Here is a 21,534-nt window from a genome sequence, read left to right as displayed (position 1 = left end):
GAGGGAACGCTTTCTGTGTTTGATTTGTTCCATCCTAAAGAAGACATCTAAAAAAAAGTCAGATGAATCACTTCCTAAAAGAACCTATTTTTCTTCCCTAAACAAGATAAAACAAGGATAAAAACAAGGATAAACCAACTCTATTTTGCAGATCTCTGTATTTGGTCAGACCAATACATCCTTATATTCCCTCTGTCTTAGCTCCCTATCCTTAACACAGGAAAGTTTCCAACCTGATAAGAATAGTACAAAGATAAATACGGACCTTTGGACAGTGAGGTACTATACAGACATTAAAGTATTCAAGTGAACAAAATATCTATCCTCATGGTACTGCTCTGACGCTAAAAGACTAATGATGGCTGACCTCTAACTTCTACAAGGTTGATACACAAAACCACTTCTGAAAGATGATCTAATTCCAGTAAGCTTGTTCAATCCAGAAGACTATTTCTGTTTTATTAAGTATAAAGGAAAAAAGAGGTAAAGTAGGATTCACGCTTAGTCTCCAATATGGTGAAGAAACAATGCTTACTTATAAATCATACCACGTAAAATTGTTGACAGTCAAAACAAAAGAAATATATACGTCATTATTACAAACACATTTATGACTGGTGTGTCTCATTTTTAAATAAACAAGATGCTAATTCAAAGAAGTTCCTTCAAGAACATAACTCTGGGTGTGAGAGCAAGCTGATGAAATAATCAAGTTTGCAAAAGCTCCATACTCAGGGACTCTTAAAGAAGCCCTATTATCCAGAACCACCACAAGTTGTCATTTGCTCTGACTCACCTGTGACAGCTACCAACAGTATCCATGTCAATGAAAAAAAAAAAGGGGCTGAGAAGTGCCATATTATGTCAGGGTGGGTTTTGTTTGTTTGGCTAGTTGTTTTTGTTTGTTTGTTTGTTTTGTGTTACCTTTTTTCTCTGTGCTTTCCCAGGCTTTAGAGAATCCAAATTCAGCTGTGCATGAATATGTTTCATCTGTTCTATACAATTGTCAACCAGGTCAACTGGAAGACAAAAATCATTAATATTTAGAAAATCATTCATAATCAAAGGAATTCAAAATACCCTTTAAAATATGAAGTTTCAAAACTACTGAAAAGAAAACAATAATAAAAAAACTAAGAGGATGGGTTACTAACAACATCTGGCAATATGACAATGGCCATTATGGAACATAAAATATCTTGCTTGCAATGATCTTGATTCCTGTTACCCTCCTGAATTGAAATTTAAGGATTCAGTTCTACAAATTCTGTAACTTATATTATCTTTATATCAGAAAATAACTACTACAGTTCCTGAGATGGGTTGTGTCTAGTAGAATGATCTCAAGAACCAAAAATATATTTAGGTCCTCTTGCAACACATTCCTGTGAGAGGAATGTCCACAGGAGGGACTGATAAAATGGAAGGGGGAGGGTGATTTTTGATGAATTCTTTTTATGATCTTTTTCAAAATACTCCTAGCTCTGTATTAGTTACAAGTCGCTGAAACAAGACAGACAGTTGTCAAAGATGGAGACTGTTAGGCTAGCATATGAAAATGAATTGGGAAGAAGAGGATAACAGATCAATTCTTCAGCTTATTTTCAACAATGCTGCACAGAAGACTAAAACTTCAAAGGTTAGGGCATGCATTTATCTCATTTAAGTCTTTCCCCACCACAGTTTTGCTATATCCAAGGTGAGACAAAGAAAGGCAAATGTTCAATTGACTCCAAGTGAAAAATGTTAATTTATTAGCATCTAGAGTTCCTTAAGTTATTACAAGATCATTACATCATGGGATAATTCACGTTGGACAGGATAGCCTCCAGAGGTCATGTAGACCAACATCCTAATCAAAGCACAATCAGCTCTATCAAACAAGGTTTACTTGGCCCCTCATTCAGTTAGCTCTTGAAAATCTTTAAGGACAGAGGCTATGTAATATGTCTGGGCAACCTGTTCCACTACTTGACTGCCCTCAAACTGAAAAATTTGCTTTATGGACAGTCTGAATCTCTTTCATTCCAATTTACGCCCATTGTCTCTCATCTTTCAATACCACACACTACTGTGAAAATCTGTCTTCTTCACAACCTCATACATACTACTGGCAGGTTGCTATTAGGTCCCCATCACAGCCTCATTTTGTCCAGGTTTAACAAAGCCAATTGCCTCAGTCTCTCCTCCAAGGCTCCAGACCCAGACCACCTTGGTGGCCACCTACTGAATTTGCTCCAGTTTGATGATATCTTTCTTGTACTGGGAAAAATCTGGATACATTATTCCTGATTTGGCCTAGCAAGTGCTAAGTAGAGGGAGATAATACTTTCCCTCAATTTACTCTCTGTGCTCCTGCTACTGCAGCTCAAGATGCTATGCTGTCAGTCTTCTCACATTCAACTTGCTGCCTACCAAGACCTCAAGGTCCTTTTCAGTTGCCCAGTCAAGCTGTACTGTTGCTGCTCTCCGGGTACAGGACTTTGCATTTGTACATTTAAAAGAAGTCCTTAAGACATCTTCTTTAAATATAAGCTAAGCTAAGCTATTTCAGTGCAATCTAGGTTTAAAGGACCAACAAACCAACAGAGAGATAGAAGTAACTAGAAAGCACCCAGGACAAAATACACACTTGTGCTGATCAAGAGATATTAAATGTACGGTACAAAAGAAATGCAAATTAACTGGTCTCCCCTGCATTCTGGTAGACTCAAAAAGTCTCTTTTTAGAGGTGTTTGTTTTATGACTGTAAAAACCTTAGGCATGGAAGATGTTGCACTGCAAGAGAAGGTTCTATTTAAACTGCAAAATGGGAAGAAAGAAACAAAGCGGCACAAAAGAATGAAACCGAAAAAGTATTTTGTTGTCTAGGTATGGGCAGAACTGAGAACACAGGGCATGCCTTCACCAACAAACTTCTATTGGCATAAAGTGAAATAAGAAATGGAAGAATTCTTTAAGACACTCCTATTCTTTAAGACACTCCTAGTGTGAAGACACCTCCAGTTTTGAATGGATGGATATGCTGCTAGCTGTAAAAGCTCACAGCACTTCTCATTCTAACATATAACAATTTTTTAACCATGAATTTTTGGACAGGACAAAACAAAATATTATCTGTAGCTGAAAGTTTTAATTATTAATAAAATTTCTCCATTAAAATATGCAAAAAATGCCTCTGAAAACTAGGTCTTTTATTTTGACAAAGGACATTATAATTTAAAAACTGTGAAATTTGATTTATAAAGCATTTAACATACATTTTTAAATGCTCACCTTCTAAAGCACATTTCTGGGCATTTTTGCTGACAGCCAACAGAGATAGCAATGCACTTACAGCAACTTCCTTCAGCACATCTTTTGAAGATTTCCTTTCACAGACCTACAAATAAAGCAATTTCATCACCATAATGAAAAAGTGAACACATTAAAAGTAGTATTCATATCATAAGTATGTTACCAGAGTCTATATGCTCATTCTGATGATTCACCACTATATTCCTGTCTGGAATTCTCCCTTCTCTACATTCATGTTTATAGTTTATTTACATTGAAGTGTTTCGTTATTTTCTCTACGTAAAAGAGATGAGAGAGTGATGGAAAGGGAAAATATTTCTGAGCCCCCTCCTTTTATTCTTTTCTTAACATGCTACTTTCCTAAAGCCTCGATACTGGCATTCCACAGACCATTTCTAATATTCAGGAATACTATTACAGACAACTTACTGACATACTTCAGTGCAATTTGACTTCCCTTCAACAGAATGAGAAGGAACATTACATATCAGTGAAATTAGAGTAAAAATATCATTGACCCAGATAATTTTAAAATACTCTTCCAACAGGATAAAAATGGCAGCTTATTTTTGCACCCCTTATCTTTGTCTTTGTGATTACCTCACATTTCTAATAATGTAAATATAAAGTCTATACTTTCAAAGGAATATATTTGGAGTCATATAACAAGAGACTTAAAAGACTGAGAGCTGTCTGTGCTTTATGTATTATCTACTGGAGAATTTTATCTGTCTAGCAATTTTCCCCAAAAATATGTTTCCCATGCAAATGAAAATGGTATATACTGTAATCAGAAGAATATAGTAAAGTTGGAACTGATGCTGGATTATGGCAAAGGAAAAATATACTTTGAAGTTAGCCTAAAATGCAGCATCCAAATAAAAGCTTACTTCAGACAGAAATCTTGTAAGTACCTAGCCATAGGACTACCTAAATTTTACACTGCTACACGTACATCACATATTCAACCTCTTACTGGCCTCTGTCCTCTAACTAGTAATTGCCTAATATATTTTTCAAATTTTAAGATGCAATAAAATATCAGTGTTTGCCCTAGAGTTATCACTTACTGATGTGTTCAGTGCCACCACAGAACTAAAAATGTCAAGAGATAAGGACTAGTATGTTAATGACTTGAAAAAGAAGACAATTCAATCTAGACAACTGACAGAAAATTAGATCAACAAAGCATGGACATGGGACTTCTGTGATTTAGTCATTCAGAACCTTTCAGCCTGTTAAATTGCTACTTGTTTATATATATTTTTAAATGAATATTATAATCATTAAGTAAAAATGAAACAAAACACAAATAAAACAACAAAACACAACAAAACAAAAATCAAACAACAAAACGTATTTCCCCATCAGTCTCTTGGGTGTTTTCCTTTGATTAAAATACTATGTGGTCAGTTAGAACTGATTAAATAACTATGCTTGGTTGTACTACATTTGTGTATATATACATATATATATACGTTTATATATATTTTTTTAAGTTTCCATTTTGTCTATTTTCTAAATTTTACCCTAAAATCTAGCAAAAAGTCCATCCTTTTTTGAAGCATATTCTTTTTTTTTTTTTATTTTCCTTACTCTGCAATTAAGATTTGCAGATTATAATAAAAAGGATAATTTATGTCAATCATAGGGAACACAAATAATTAATAATTAATTGATGACTACCTACTAGATGAGTGGAAAAAACAGCTATATGTAAACTCATAACACCTTCAAATAGCACATCCTGTGGTTTTAGCTTATTAATATTATGGCATTAAAATGAGAATGGACACCTTCAATTTTTTTGTAAGTTATGATTAATAAGTTTAAGATGTCCTTTAAATCTTCAGCAGATCTAGCTATGTTAGTCTGCACCCACTAAGTTAGTTGAAGGGGAGATTACATGCTTTACAAAATATTGTAAGTTTTATATTCAGAAAAAGAGTAGGATCTAAACTTGAGATTTTATGTATACATTATGGTTTTCTTATTACTTTTATTTCTAACCTTGAAAACGCATATATAAAGGTTAAAGTTTAAATACACAAAAGTACCAAGGCCTTTCAAAGTCTGTAGGTGTGTTTACTGCATACAACCAATTTAGTAAAGCGTATTAATTTAGTACCTGGTCACACTTGCAGACTTAAGTGACCATTTGCCATTGTATATAATCCATTTTGTAGATTTTATGTAGTTAGGATGTTTAATGGAGGTAACTGATTGCTTAAAAATTCCCATTCACATCCTTTTTTATGTTAGTTAATTATTTGCTTGAGTGTTTCTCTTTGACCGTATTTACCGTCACTGATTATATTAATAGCTTACCTTACATACTATAGCCTCCTATTTCAACTGTTTCTCAACGACCACCATGTGAAAAATAAACGAGTAAATGTAACTAAAATGTATATTCTCTGCTCTTCAGAAAACTGAAGCTGCTTCTTTCCTAATTCTGTTCTTTTTGAGGATCATAGCAGATATATACCCCTTCATGTAATATAAGAACGGGTTATCTTTTCAGCTCTTATTTGAGGTTATTCTACAAGAATTCAGCAACCATAGGAAGAGAGCAGATGAGATGATACTAAGACAGCATTATTTTGGTCACACTATGTATCATAAATACATATCAATTGATACATACTCAACACACAATATTTTACATAGCAAAATAGGTCTAAACGTGATGATAAAAAAAAGTTAAGAAAGTGACTCCAGAACACTAGAAATTGAGAGTTACGTTAGGTTTTATGAAACTTGTGTCTTGTAGTCAAACACTACTGGACTATATAAAAAACAAAAACAAGCAAACAAACAAACAAACAAAAAGCATTGGTAAATGGAAGTGTTTCAGTTTCAGCAAACGTTTTAGTATGTTTACTCACGGATCAATGTTATTGTTACAGTGACAAACTGCGCATATTTTAAAGGACAATGAGTACAGAGACAGAATTGATGATGTGAGGGAAGATGGACATAAATTTCATATACAACTTGTGTTATTGCTAAGTAATGGAAGATTTTAATTTTTACCTCCATTTATTTACAGACTGTTATTCTGGGCAGTACAAAAAAAGTATAAATAAAAATAATGAGATTACTGTAGGAAAGAGAATATTCAGAATGAGTATCTTAATAAACATCTTGTCACCAATATATATTATGCTAGGCCACAAGTTCCTGAGAGACTTAATGAAAATATGCTACCCAGATGACTTAAAACTAGTTTGGAAAAATACAGTAATATTAAGTGTATTTAAGCACAATATTGCTCTTACATTATCTGGGAATGAACTGAAGGGCTTACTGGTTTATTCTGATTCACAATTTTTACAAAGAGTTTGTTAAGAACAATGATGCTGTGATTTACAATGGGGATAATTACAGCTTGAACCTTAAAATCTCATTTAATTTTTGGAAGAACACGAAGATAGAACACCATATCAGTATTTGACAGACATATTCTATACAAGAAATATCATCTTCCCTACATAAGACTTCATCCCATGCTGTTGTTCCATAAAAGTAATGGCCAAAGAACTTCCTAGGAGTGGCTTCTTTGCAATTTCTCTAACTTATTACATGAATTTCAAAAATGAGTGTAATAGATATCTCAGGTGAAAGATGTCTCAGTTCATAACTGGAATAAACTGGTTTTTCATTAGACAACAACATTCCTTTAACAAAGTACAAAAAAGCAAAAATATATCCCACAATCACATTATTAAACTTTAAATACCTGAATAATTAATTCAGTAAGTTGAATTACTGATGTTTGACATCCTCCAACATGATCTAAAAGAAAGCTAACAGTTGAGTTCTGACATATACTCTGTTTATCTTGGAGCTGTCGTCTTCCTTCCTCACTCAAAAGGACAGAGAGGAACTGTAAACCAGCCATAAATAAAGCAGGATATGTGGTTGACAGATGAACACAATCACAAATGTTATCTGAAAGGTTAAATAAAAAAAGATTTTTATATTTCATTCTAAGTAACACTTAAATGCTTCAGAACTTAGAAACTTATCAAAGAAAGTACTAGCCAAGAAGCTGCTATATTAGTGTACTACATAAGGAATTCTACAAATTCTACGTATTTTGACAGTAAGTCTTTTTGATACTAAGTCTAAGAAAAAAAGTTTGCTCTAGTAGTTTGAATGAATTAATTGTCCTGCATTAACTGGATTATAAAGTAAAAAAAAAAAAAAAAAAAAGCAATTGCCATTTGCTAAGTCATTTGTTTTACAATTTTCTGAACTCTCCTCATTTTATTCAAAAGCTTACATTATAGTACTGACAGTACTCATCAGCTGCTTTATGTGAAATTGGATTTGAGTTTACCCCCATCATTTAACATACACCTGGTAGAAATCACAAGCTTGAATGATGCTCATACTTGGGTTTCTCTAAACATATTAGAGAATCTTGGTGACCTTGGAGCCCTCACTAAGCAAGTAATTAACAGAGGAATAATTAAAAAAAAAAAAAAAAAGAAAAATACCCACCCACAAACCACCTGTATAATAATCTTGAATTGCTGTATCCCTTAGCTTATTTTAAAACTTTTTGCTTTCCTTTTGTGTAAGATAAAACAAAAATACATACACAGGGAAAATAAAAAAGTGCTAAGGGATCATTTCAGGCTCTATTTGCTGTACTTGGTTGAGATTTACAGCTAGAATCACTACCCCACATATAAAAACAAGATTTGTGAATTTATATTGCAGTTCAAAAATTAATCTGATGGTATAAGGAAGAGATAAAAAAAGTTCATTTGAAAAAGTCAGTCAAACTTTCTGTGTACATTTATGTTTGTAATTTTGGATATACCATTGACAATCATTTCGTAGCATCTAAAGAGGTATGCCTCTTCTATTTATTTAATTATTTTATTAGTTACCAGGTTAAAACTCATCCAGAAATAGTTATTACCAATTATGGCTGTACAGTGATTTGCAAGAGCTGCTGTCACAAATGGAAAAGATATTTGGCTATTCTTCCACAATAATGTAGTTAGAAGGTTGAAGAGGTCTACCCATGTGTCACGAAGTACAGATGTTAACTCAGTATCTGCAAAGATAATACAGAAAAATCAAATTATTTACACATGCATACAAATCTGGATAGCTGAAGTGACAACTTTAAATTATGCTTAAATAAAGACCTGCTGCTATTTGGCTATACTGGAAACAAAGTTCTTTATTTACCTAGCCCATCTTTACAGCGAATGGAGAGAATAGCGAAGGTATTTCCCAAGAGAGGTTTCAACAGTTCATCCTGGATTACAAGCTGAGAGTCCACTAGTAAACATGATTTCAGAAGCCTGGACACAGATGATAAGTATTGAAGTAGCAATAGTACCTGTTAAATATTTTTAAAATATATGAAATAAAAGCCATACATTTGCACCTTCCGTATTTTTTAATACATTAACTCAATTGATTTATAACTTTTTGAATGAATATATACCACTTGAAAGAAAAAACAGGATGCAAACTAAAAATTGTTCTCCTAATATGTACTGTAGTAGATGAAACAAAATTCCTAGTCTTGAAACATGTGTGTAATCAACTTTCTAGTGACAAAGAATAAACTTCCCTGTGAGAAAGACATGACTTTCATTATGTGTACAGCATGATATTCTCTTGAAGCTCATAAACAAAAACATTAGAATGGTCAATAATATTGACAAACATATGTATATTTCCTGAAAACAGAAACTCAGTTTGAAGCTTAAAAAAAATAATAATTTTTTGCAGGAACACTTTTCACTATATCTGCACTATATCTGCCAGGAACACTTTTTCTTAATGACATGGGTATCTGCCTTTGAACTAAATATTTTGCTAAGTTAAATTTGAGACAAAAGTAGTTCTGTTAGCAACAACCCTTATACATTTTGCATACATCAGAATTAGCTGAGAACTATGCAAGTGTCTGCAGGACTGGAGCCAAAGCAAAGCTGCCAGATTTGTCACAGAAAATAAGTGTCAGTAACTGCATCTGTCTCACACTTCAATTCTGTACAAAGAAATTCTATTACACATTTATTGTAACTGCTCAATTCAATGTGTTTTAAAAATACAAAATTGGTTTTCAGTTGTTTGATGGTTATAGGTATTGTTCTAATACAGAAATTATTTTTTCTATGCTGAACATAGTACTGTATTTTCTCTTAAACCTTTTCAAAAACACAGATTCATATGAATATAGCCTATGGCAATATGTCTGGCATATGTTAAGAAATACAGATAACAAACATAACTAATTTCATAATTAAAAAAATAGTAACGAGTACATCTCTAACCTGAGCTTTTACATGTTCTGTATGACATGGATGACCCAGTGGAGCTTTCAATTCCAAGATATATCTCTCAACCAGATTAGCACTTACAAGACTAAAATAAAATCAAGATGGTTAGAAATATACTTAAGTAATTAAACATCCTACTAACTTAACACCCTACATCTGAGAACATTTTAAACAGAGCAAAAATAAATTATGTATTTTCTTAAAATAGTCTTTTTTTTTTTTTTAATATATCTAGTGCAATAGCAACCATTGTAGCATTAAGCTGTTCCAGAATAGCTAGCATAAATTCCTATTGCTATTATTTCACTGGTTAAAATTCTTTACATTTGATTGCTTATTTTCTTTCTTGTGTAACAATAAACAGCTCTGTAATAGTATAAACTGTATTCAGACAAGATTTTTCCTTAATTGCCGTATGAAGATCAACTGCAAAAGCTCTTTAAAGACTTTAAAAAAAATATGCTGCACTTTAGGATTTCCAAGCACTGTCTGCAGATGAAAGAATTTATTATGATGCAAGTAAAAACACGGAATACAATCTGAAGATTATTTTGCAGATGTTCCTTATTTAAAAAAATAGAAACAAAAATAAAAATAAAAATAAAACAAGCAAACAAAAGTATCCCACTACAGTCTCTGATCTTTCCCAAAGATGTCAAGCATTGCTTACGCTCTTTTAATGCAACAGGCCTTGGCTCACCCTCAAAATATAGTTTTATTTAATTAAAACTAGAAAATTATAAAATTAATCAAAATGATCTGCAATTCTGTCAGATCAATATTCAATATGCTCTGACTATATCAAATACCACTGTGTTAAAAAGAGAAAAAAAAGGTGACTCAATGGTCATCTAGACCAAACATCACACGACCAGTACACAGTAGTCCTGCAGAAACTACACACCACAAATGGTATCACCAATATGACTACCTCTCCTATGAAAAAAAAAATCCAAATTCTTGTATTGGTTGTATGTCAAAAAAAAAAAAAAATTAAAAAAAAACCAACACTGCAGAAGCAAGAATTGATCAATAACTTTAACAATTTTGCCATAACCATAGATCTCATTTCAAACTTTTCACCGCTATTACATTACTACACTTTGTCTGTAGTTCAGCAGTTATTGATCTCATACCTGCTGAGAGCTGTTAGCAAATGTACTTGTTGAAGAGCAATTCCAGTATCTTTTGGTGTAACAATCATCAGATTATGCAGAAGGCTGCAAACAGCTGACAAAAGTGCAGGTGTGACTACAGCACATTGTTTAGACATAACAGATGTGACAGAATCATGTTGACTTGGAGATGCTGTTGTGGTAGTATCACTTCGACCTAAAAGGTGTTTAAACAAAACAAACAAACAAAAGATACAAAATGATGTAGAGTAGTTACAGAAAATAACTGGATTTCTATTTTTCAGAAAATATCCAGGTTTCTTTTATACTTAGAACAGTATATTTTGGAGCGCAAAAAACATCAAATACAGGAAAGTGTTATTTAAAATAGCTCTGAAACAAAATGTTCTTTGTACAGAGCATCAATAATTGTAAAAGATAAATGCTAAATTTGGAATTATAAAAATTTTGTTTTCAATTCTTTCCTTAACAATGTTTTTAAAATCTATCTATATATTATATATATCTTATTATATCCATAAGCTTATTTACATTATATACATTTTATCACTTTACAACTGTATTTAAACACACACAAAGCTTTTTCTGTGTGTATGCACATGCATGTTATGTATATAACAGCTTTATCAAAATCAAATGTTTTAAAAGGGTGACTGTAAGACAGCCTACTTCTGTCAAATCTAAGTCACCCTATTTCCTTTTAAAGATGATATTTCATGCTTGTCTTCTAATATAACCATTAGAAACATCAATGGTGTATGTTCCAGTAATACACAAGCTTTATACTTATTTACAAATACTGGAATATTGGTAGGCTAAGCAGCAATCATTACGTATTAAAACTCAAAGTTTGACTCACCTTGTGCCGTAAGCCGACTAACTGCAGTTTCAGGAATGAAATTGGTTGAATTTGTTGGGACTGTTGACTGAAGCTCAGTAACACTTTCCAGTGACTGTGATGCAGATAGAATCTAGAAAGCCATAAAAAGGAAACTAGTTGATTGCAGCTTTGATAGAGCAGACTTCCATTTACATTTTGCTTATACAAAGAAACAAAAGTTTTAAAAATTGATCACGGTCAAAATCTATTTGATTACAGTTTTACATATATATATATGTATTTTTATATATAAATGTATTAATATACACCAAAAAATCTATATTTATATGCATCCAATGATTGAAACTATTGAAAGATAAGCAATACAAACAGCCTGAAACATTTCAGTTAAAAACTGATCAATGTCCATGGTAGTGGAAATTTCTCCTCTTCATCTCTTTCTTTTTTCCCCATCCATATAAGTGATTCAATCTATATTTGCATCAAAATAAATAAATAAATAAATAAAGGGTGGGGAAAAGGAAATCAGAAATTATTCTTCCTACCCATTGTATTCTTGCAGCTAGGTTACTTCTTTCCAGGTTTGGCTTTGATTTTCTAGAAGCACTTTGAGCTACTGGAACTCTCTATATAGTATTTTCTCATCCTTTGGAAGGTTTAACCCCACTGCCCCATGCACCATCACTGCCAAATGTTGTCAGGCTTCTACAGGGCTTTGAGCAAACTGCTCTTGGCAGAGAGGGGTGGAACTAGATGATTTTTAAGGTCCCTTCCAATCCAAACCATTCTATAATTCTATCAGCACATTTTTTTTCCTTGAGACCACAGTCCCTGTCTGAGCAAAAGGTAGCTACCTCCATGTTACAGCTCTGTTCTCTCCCCCATTTTTCTCTGTCCTACTACATTCCATCCTACAGTCTCAAATATTTCTCAGTGTAACACTGTGACACTGAAGCTACAGTAAGATTTGTGATGCATGTCTGAAAACCATGATTTACATATATTTGGGGGACTAGGACTTGCCTGACAGAGTATTTTTCTTGTTAGCAAAAAGCAGTACCAAATTGCACCAACCAATTCAAATTCAAACTTTGTTTAGATATACAACTAAAAAGAGCATTATTTGCCATTTGAAATGAATTATTTAAAGCTTCATAACTTCAGATTTAAATCATTCTTGAAAATGATTATTATATTAAATCAATCCACCTTGACTTGTGACAAATTCCGTATGCATTTAGCACTGCAATTACAAGTATTCTAATAAATGACAAATCTTTCTTGAAAAGTACAAATGCAACCTCCAACAGTCCACTTCTGCAACATGTAAAATCCTGAAAGAAGTTACTACTATATAGAGTCATCTTAAAGATATTATTATGAACTCATAAAGGCCTTCACATGTTAATAAATAACATCACCTACATTGCACAATAAATTCTTTTTGCATCTTGCAAAATTGTCTGAACACTTTCAGCAAACTTTTTTAACCTCCAGGATACAAATCCTGCTGGCACTGCTTTAGAAGGCATGTAGTGACTAATTCTCTTTTCAAACCTTTAAATCACTTAACTGTACAGCTCTCTGGTAATCACAGATTCAGAAAATAAAGTACACTTTTTTATAAAATAGGAAGATTTCATAGAAAAGATTGGCCGTAACTTGGCTATCTGGGAAATGTTTGTATCTGCACCACAGCTCAAGTTTTTAAGTAACTGTTCATTCTGCAAAGCAGCCCTGGCCAAAAAACATCCCTAGTGTGAAATACGTTGGTATGTCCATGCTGACTGCTGTTCTCAACCAATCATACATACTAAACATAAAACAAACATACTAGTTAAAGCAAGTTTTCTGTAATAACTTGAATTAATGTTTAAACTATACATTTTATAGAAGTCAAAGACGTATTATTTTCTCAGAATCAGACTGCTTGCAACATCCACAGTACAGTTTACAGAAAAATAAATTTGACAAAATTCACTGTAATTCACCAAGACCTTAAAGACACTAAATACAGCATGTATCAATGTACAAGCAATCCAGCTCTCCTGCTGTCTTTTATGTGACCTTGAATCATTGATTTCATTCCCACACTGCCATTTCTTCACTCTATAAAATGTGCAAAATTGTACTTATAGCCTCTGCAAGACCTTTGACAGACTATTTTACAGACTAAAGTAAAATAATAATAATAATTTCTGTTATTTAGTGTATTTGTTTTTCAATTTTCACATTTTTAATTTTTGCAGATTTGAGGAAAAACATTAGGGATAAGGAAAAACAATGAGTCCAAAAAAAATTCAGATACTATTTTGACTTAGGGTCATGTGAACACTGCGTGAAGTCAGACTTTGTTAGTGGATAGCTTAGATTATATTAAAACTGAAAACAGAAAACTAATACTGTCTTTTTATGTCAGAACTGTTTTCAAATATATTAAAAAATAATAATAAAAAAATAATTCTTTTCTGTTCATAGAATTTATAGAATAATAATACTCCTTTTGTTTTCATAGAATTCAAGCAAGCTGGCTTCCATAAAAATCTTCTGGATGTGGCTTATTGAAACAAAAAACAGTTTTATCTTCCTAAACTAGCATTTATGCAATGAATATAGACATAATTAAAAGATTTTTTCTTCAAAATTTATTAAATATCAGAAAATATCTTCCAAAATAAATATTTTTATTTGTTTTGATAGCTGGTAACTCTCAATTACTTGTGGCTGTTGTCACCAAATCTGTATCATACACGAACGCTTTTCCCTGCAATAGAACCTGAAGACTCCCTTTCAACTACGATAGGGAAAGCTTGCCATCTAGTGGGCTTGGAATGATTATGTGCTCCTGGTACCATCAACAGAAGAAACTTCTTTAAACTTTTGGTAATGACTACATAAATATGTTTCTTTTCCTCATTTATCAAAATGGAAAGCTTTAGGCCAATCTGTAGGAAGGTAAAATCTGAAGTTTTAGAAATAAACTGCAAGTGCCTTATTTCAAATCATGTTATTTTAAAGAAATATTTCCGAACTTTACTAGACAGACACTTCATAGTCATTAACTGCGCTCTGAAATTCAGTTTATATTTAGCCTCCATTCCCTTCCTTTGTCTTTCCTCTCTCTTCAACTTGCATTGAAATACGAGACCTCTGCAACTCTTATCTATCCAGCATGTCAATGTTTTTTTTATAGGCAAGAAACAGTCTACACAAACGAGTTTACAGCTGTTAAAAAGTTGACAGTGTTAATGAATGTGTAGGACAAATGGAAATAAAATCACTTTCCATCTTGACAGTCAAGTAATCCTACTAAATGTAAAGTCTACAACATCTGGAGGACTAATACAAATTACTATACCTCAATATGCTTTCAGATTTGTATAATTAGTTGGAAATACAGAACAAAGCCTTTACATTAATTTATGATGCTACTTTACACATATAAATTAATTTGACCTAGTAGATTCCAAGTTTTTTGGTTTTTTTTCTTAAGCCACAGAAGCTGCACTAGCTTGTTGTAATGAACTAACTCTTTATGAGAACTCAAGCACAACTTCAAGTAGATCAAATATTAGGAAGAATTGCTGAAATTTAACTTTCACCTCAGGTAAAAACAAATGAACAAAAACTTAAATTTGTTCAACTTTAATAAGAAAGTAACACCCTATTCATTAAAAAAAGGAAGCAACTGTTTGTAAATAGCGTGAGATTCCTATTAAAACATTTTTTTCCTTTAAGTAGCATTCATCTAAGATGAAGCAGCATGTGTTTCCTGATTTACATGGAGTTTCATTTATTTTAGTTTCAAATACTCAACTTTGAATATTTGTGTTTAAAATGACCCAAAGGTATTTGTGTTTTTATTATTATTATTATTATTATTGTGTTTTTTTTGTAAGACAAATGAAAAGCAGGTTCACTAAAAAATTTCTAAATCCAAAAGAGACAATTTAGCTTAACACTCAGATATATTTTTCCTAAGTATTAAAAATATAGTAGAAGTGCTCTTCATAAATCCATTTATAATAGAGTCAAACAAGAAGGAAAAATGTTAATTATGAAACATTTTGAGACAAAAAGTTGCAGTACTGGCTTTTCTGTATTTATTTATTTTTTGATCCCCTTCCACAGTAAAATTAGGCATAGCAGTTTGAGTCAATGATACAGTATCCTGGTGTGTTTTACAAGTATTTGTTATATCTGTACATTTGCGTAACAGAAAAATGTCTGGGCAATTAGTTCAAAAGTAATTACTTTCAAAGTAAAGATACAGCCCTAACATTCTTTAACTAGGAAACTTACAAGTGCCCTAGGCTAATAATACATTGTTAAGAAAAAAAAAAAAAAGAAAAAAGCACAATCAAATGAAAACTATGCTAAAACTATGTATATGGAATTTTTATATCCAAAATAAGCACCTATGAATATAGCAAAACAGAAACAATATAGGTGCCTTAAGTGTTGAGTTTCAGCTGTAGTATTTAATAGATCAGGACCATGCCAACTGAAATATGAAGCACTGAACATGAATATGACTTATAATGCTCTTAATGTAAATATTTTGTTTCATACAAGGAATTAGTGGAAAACAAACCTAGAGATAATGCTATTGTTATTGCATTAGTAATTGTCCTACGTTGTGTTTTTTTTTGTTTTTGTTTTTTTTTGACAATGACTTTCAAAGAAACCTACACTTAGCTGTGACAGCTTTGAAAGATGTAACATTATGGCTTTCATATTACATTATGAAATAATGGTTATTCATATATCAGAAACTTTCAAAGAAAATGTAAAAATAGTTTATATGTCAAAAATTTCTGGGAGTTATGCTACAGTCTTTGAAAAGATATGATTTTTATTAGGTAATTAATGAATGTTATAGAAGCTTCCCCCACAGCCTCATCTAGTATTGCCAATCCATTCTGGAACTGGAAGAATGTATTTAATTTTCTCCTTTTGCATTTGCCATTTTGAAAATAGCGTATGTTTACAGTATTTCACTGCAGAAGTCATCCTAGCCAGAAACAAACTTTTCAAACAGAAACCTGTTTTCTAATATTGTTCTTTTCTATCTTGAGTCTTGTGAACGCTTGTGGCACTTTCAAGTTTTATAAACACATTTTCAGAATCCAGTGTTCATTATTATATTGTATATAATTTTAGCACAATACACCTCTGTTGTTTTGATTGATCCAGTTCTATAGTTGTATTACATAAATATAAGTTCATTCTGAAAGGACAGTTTGGATATAAGCAGAAGTGGCAACTACAGACAGAGATGATTGCATTTTGTTAATAAAGCCAATTACAGAGTGAGTAATCTCTAGAGAGTACATCTTTGTGGGAGAAGCTATAGAATTTTAGCACTGTCCTATGCATTTAGCTAGACAGCCATTTTAAAGTTTTACTCAGCATACTCAGCTAATTCACAGTAAATTTCAATTTAGTTTTTTTTTTTTTTTACATTTCAGTTTACTTTAAGCTTTTTTTTTTTTTTAAGCATTTAGTACTTATTTTCTTCACAGCATCTCATTAACAACGGTGCATTAAAAATAAAAAGATTACTCTGGACATTACCATAGTTTCTGATGTTGACTGAGAATGTGAAGATTGGCTTTGACTGGCAGGAACCTTCCAAAGATTAAGAGAATCATCCAAATCTGTATAGGAAAAATGGGGGGGGGGGGGAAAAGACAATTATCAGAATCAAACAAATTTTTCTTTTTTATTACTACAATACCAGGAGAGAGCAAAACTAGCTTTTCAAAGCTTTGTTTCATAAAACAAAAAAGTAGACAGTCATACTTCTGAAAGTCTCAAAATATTTAATAGGTTTGTATACATTGTACCGCTCAAATATTATCCAGCAAATCCCTTGAATAAACAGAAATTAAATAGAATACAATATTCAGCTATGACATAAAACACCATGGAAAAAACTATACTTAGCTCAAATTGCAGTTACATAGCCTTTGATCATTTGAAATAGTTCAGATTTAGTTTTATTTAAAATATAATAGGATAAAAGTACTGATACTGTGGTCTCACAATACAAACATAATGAACTGACGTCCTCATCTTCAAAAAAGCTTCAAGTTTATAACTTAAGAGAAGCAGTTTCAGGAGAATCCATATCCATAAATATAATGAAGGCAGAATTAACTTGTAAATGTGTTTCAGAACAAAAAGTGATGAAACCTTTATAGCTCAAACCTGTTAATAATAGGCTTTCAGTTTTTTATATGTAGAAAACATAAGTAAGTCAAACAGTATGGCACTAGACTACGCAGATTCCAAATCCCCAAACCATAAAAGTGGAGGTCCTATAAATATCTTAGCTGATTACTAAGCTGAGATAATTATTTTTAACATAACTTTATTGATGAGGTTTTTTAAGTTGCTGAATAACGTGAAGGAAATACACCAGGAAGAAAACCTACAAAAACAGTTTCAGGAAGATAAACCAAAGGGAGATCTTCTATTAAGAAATGACAAGGGACCTAATATAAAAAGCAGCAACAGGTCATTATAGATGAACATAATTGTGAAGGTATGAATGGAGCACTTATAAGCCTTTCAAGCACAATTGTTTTAGAGACAGAGCAAACATTGTCCTGTCCTCCCTTTCTTTTTCAAATAAAGCTTATGTTTCCTGTTCCTGAAATCTCATAGATAAAAGATAGAAGATTCTTCCTCCTCACTTCAAAGCTGCCAGAACAGCATTCTGTTGGCTTTACTCTTCAAAAAAACACAAAAAAATATCTCAACTGCTCACTGAAATGTTCTACAGTCCTGGAGAATTAGTTGATCTTAGATATGATATTGCATCAGTTAATTGACAGAAAAAGCAATTGGCCCAAACAAGTGGAACAATGGAGGACAATGTATTGGACAGAAAAAAAAAAAAAAAAAACATTTATGACTGTCCCCTTCCCTCCCCCTCCCCCCGCCCCCCTGCCCAAACAAGAGAAAAAGGAGAAAAACAACACAGGAAAAAAAAGAAAAAAGAGGGACATGAAGGAGGGGAAGAGAGAGACATGAGGTGGGGGAGACATGGAGTGGGGAAGAAAGTGGCACAGGGAAAGACAGAAGGGAGAGCACAGCACAAGGGAAAAAAAAGAGGAAGAGAAAAAAAGGGGGAGAGACAAAGCATGAGAGAGCCACAGGGAGGGGGGTGAGGCACAGAGACAAAGAAAGCCACAGAAGAAATTAAAAAATGAAGTGCTTTTATGACTAGAATTTTGTATATTGCTGAGGTACATCTCTGGTAACGGAGTAGGTTAACCACAAACATATAAATTCTATTTCCTTTCAGTGTGTCTGTCATAAAGTCATAACTTAGTAGGGAAAACAGCATTCCTCTTCTGTTCATGCTTCTGTAACGTAAGCTGCAAAGATGCAAAACCTACAAGAATTGCTCAAATTGTAACCTTAAAAGATGCAAACAGAATCTTAGATACACAAAAAAAGAAAAAACAAAATAATGATCCTATTAATTTTCCTCTCCTCAGTTTTCACTAGCTGAGCTTTCTCAAGAATTTACTAACTTTCTAAACTTCAGATAATACTACATATCTGGACAAGAACGTGGGTTCCACCATGCATCATAGAAAGAGACTTAGAAAATGATTACTCAATATAAGAGTTAGATCTCTGGAATTTCAAAGGTATGCAGATTAAAAAAATCTAACCAACCAATCTGAATATTTGATCAATCTCTGAACTAAATTATGTCTGAATGTCTTAGAACACTGATAACTTCAGCATTTTGGAAGCCACTCCTAATCATGCATCTTTGAAGCTGTAAAAAATACACACATTAAGAAACAGAAGTAGGAGATGTAGACTGTTTCTAAAACTGTATTTCTTTTTCCTAAACTTTCATACTTGTCTGTTAAAGTTGCAAGCATAAAAAGTATTTTAACCCCAACATTTCACAAGAAAACTTGCTGTAGAAACAATTACACCTTTTTACACCTTTACATTTATAACTTTTTGAAGATGTAACAGTTCAGAGCTTTGTCTGAGATATGCCGAATTATTTACTCTTAGATATTTAGACCCATACTGAACTTGAAAACATTTAAACTCATGGCTTACATATTCAATTTTGAGCTTCATTTTTAATAAGATTTACTTGAGGTAAGTTACTCTAAACTAGACGTTACTTCAGTAGGTTAAAAACGGAAGATTACATTAGCATAACTTACCAGTTACACCACTTTTTTCAATAATGTGGTTGTCTTCCCTGGAAGAATTTAAATCAAACATATAACAACCTAGGTAACAGTGTTTCACCATCTGATTCAAATGTTGGTAAAATTGACAGTGATACAAAAGAGCGTTAAGTGCAGGTTTTCCTGTCTGGGAGAGGCCGGATTCTTCATCATGTACACAGGGGCCCTGAAGACATGAAATTCACAAAGATAATTATTTTATGTAAAAGATTCCTTTAAAGAAAACTGTCAAAAACAAACAAAACACAACTGTAAGCCTAATACTGTTTGTGTGTATATGCATAGCTGTTTTACAGACTAACAGATTCCAGAAGTCAGATTTCGATTTTATTACGACTAAATAAAAGTTTTACAAAAACAGTAATGATTTAGTAAAATGGAAGTATTTATTTAACTCCTGAGAAATTTATAACAGCTAAGTAGAAAGCCATGGAAAGCTATAACCTGTGGGATTTAAGACTTTACAACTCTAATTTCTCATTTAATCCTACTTACAGATATAAGTATATTGCTATTATACCATCTACCCATATCAATCTATTATGACAAAAGATTTATTTAAAAAATTAAAAAAAAATGAAAGAAATTCTCTTTGAAGAATGTTTTTCAGACATATTTTTAAATACTGACTCAAGGGAAAACATTGTAGAGAACTGAGTTTATTCCTAGAAAGAAATACCTTAGTTGTTTGTTTTCCACATCAACAGTTTGATTTGCCTGTTTATATTACAGTATTTTTCCAGTGTCTTCTACGGTAATAGAAGAAAACAAAAAATCCCTATTAAGCTATCACCTGTTTTAGAATGACCACAAAATTAGAAATGTTAATTGGCAAAAGAACTCAAAGTGAGAAAAAAAAATTACATTCTGTGAGTTTTAGAAGGGATCTTGCAGAACTTTAATTAAGACTTGTTTAAATTATCAGAAAAATAATGCTAGTTAGAAACTTTCCTTTGTAGTCAGCAGATAGCAGAGGAACATAACCAACAAATAAGTCATTTGAAAGACACTATTTACCCCCAAGAGGCTCCCCCAATCCCTCCATTTACACTGAATATAAGCCTTCTTTCCAAGAAAAAAAAAAAAAAAAAGATCAAATAGAAGGTGTAAAACTATTTTGTATGACAGGGTAAGTTATAGCCAGAGCTCTGACTGGGTACTGCTAATTATTTTCTATGATTCTATATAAACAGACTATTTCACTATTTGCCTTTTATGCTAATTAAAGAATTATATATGACAAATAGTTTGAAGAAGAATGCGTTATTTCATGCAAATTGCTCATAACAAATTATAAAACTGTAGTCATTCACTATCAGCAATATACTTGGACTGTATCAACAATGACAAATGAATTCTTTGGAAATTCTGTTAAATTTAGTCAAAATCTTGCTACCCATAACTGTCTTTACCAGTTTAAAAACCTATACCATTCACTTTATTGCACAATGGGTGTACTGAAAGAGTCATTCATCAGTTACTTTCACAATGTGGTTTGACTTAAGCAATCTTCAGAAAACGTAGTACACTGCAGTCTTAGAATACTTTATACAGGTTGACTTATTACAAATTGTCTCCTGCGGCCACTCTTTAAAGTAATATAGCAAAATGAACTATTACAAAACAAATCAACCAAGTAACAGCAACACTATAGACATTTATGTGAAGATACTGGCCTACAAGCTCCAGCAACAGCCTTTTCCAAC

General features: G+C 32.3%; 1 protein-coding gene across 2 annotated transcripts in view; it reads right to left on the bottom strand.

Annotated features, from left to right (window-relative positions):
* The window catches only part of RTTN (rotatin), an 88,939-nt gene that overhangs the window by 9,380 nt on the left and 58,025 nt on the right, over positions 1-21,534 (bottom strand). For both annotated transcript variants that reach the window (XM_035550607.2, XM_035550608.2), the window contains 10 exons: positions 19,802-19,994; positions 17,169-17,251; positions 11,610-11,721; positions 10,751-10,946; positions 9,609-9,699; positions 8,509-8,662; positions 8,234-8,371; positions 7,040-7,251; positions 3,277-3,382; positions 925-1,019 (listed from right to left, as the gene is read on the bottom strand). In XM_035550607.2, the coding sequence (XP_035406500.1) occupies positions 925-1,019; positions 3,277-3,382; positions 7,040-7,251; positions 8,234-8,371; positions 8,509-8,662; positions 9,609-9,699; positions 10,751-10,946; positions 11,610-11,721; positions 17,169-17,251; positions 19,802-19,994 (1,380 nt within the window). The remainder of the gene's footprint in view (positions 1-924; positions 1,020-3,276; positions 3,383-7,039; positions 7,252-8,233; positions 8,372-8,508; positions 8,663-9,608; positions 9,700-10,750; positions 10,947-11,609; positions 11,722-17,168; positions 17,252-19,801; positions 19,995-21,534) is intronic.

This window comes from Cygnus atratus, chromosome 2, assembly GCF_013377495.2.
Source record: "Cygnus atratus isolate AKBS03 ecotype Queensland, Australia chromosome 2, CAtr_DNAZoo_HiC_assembly, whole genome shotgun sequence".
Taxonomy (NCBI): domain Eukaryota; kingdom Metazoa; phylum Chordata; class Aves; order Anseriformes; family Anatidae; genus Cygnus; species Cygnus atratus.
Note: the sequence above shows the minus strand (reverse complement) of the source record. Positions and strands in the feature narration are given on the sequence as shown.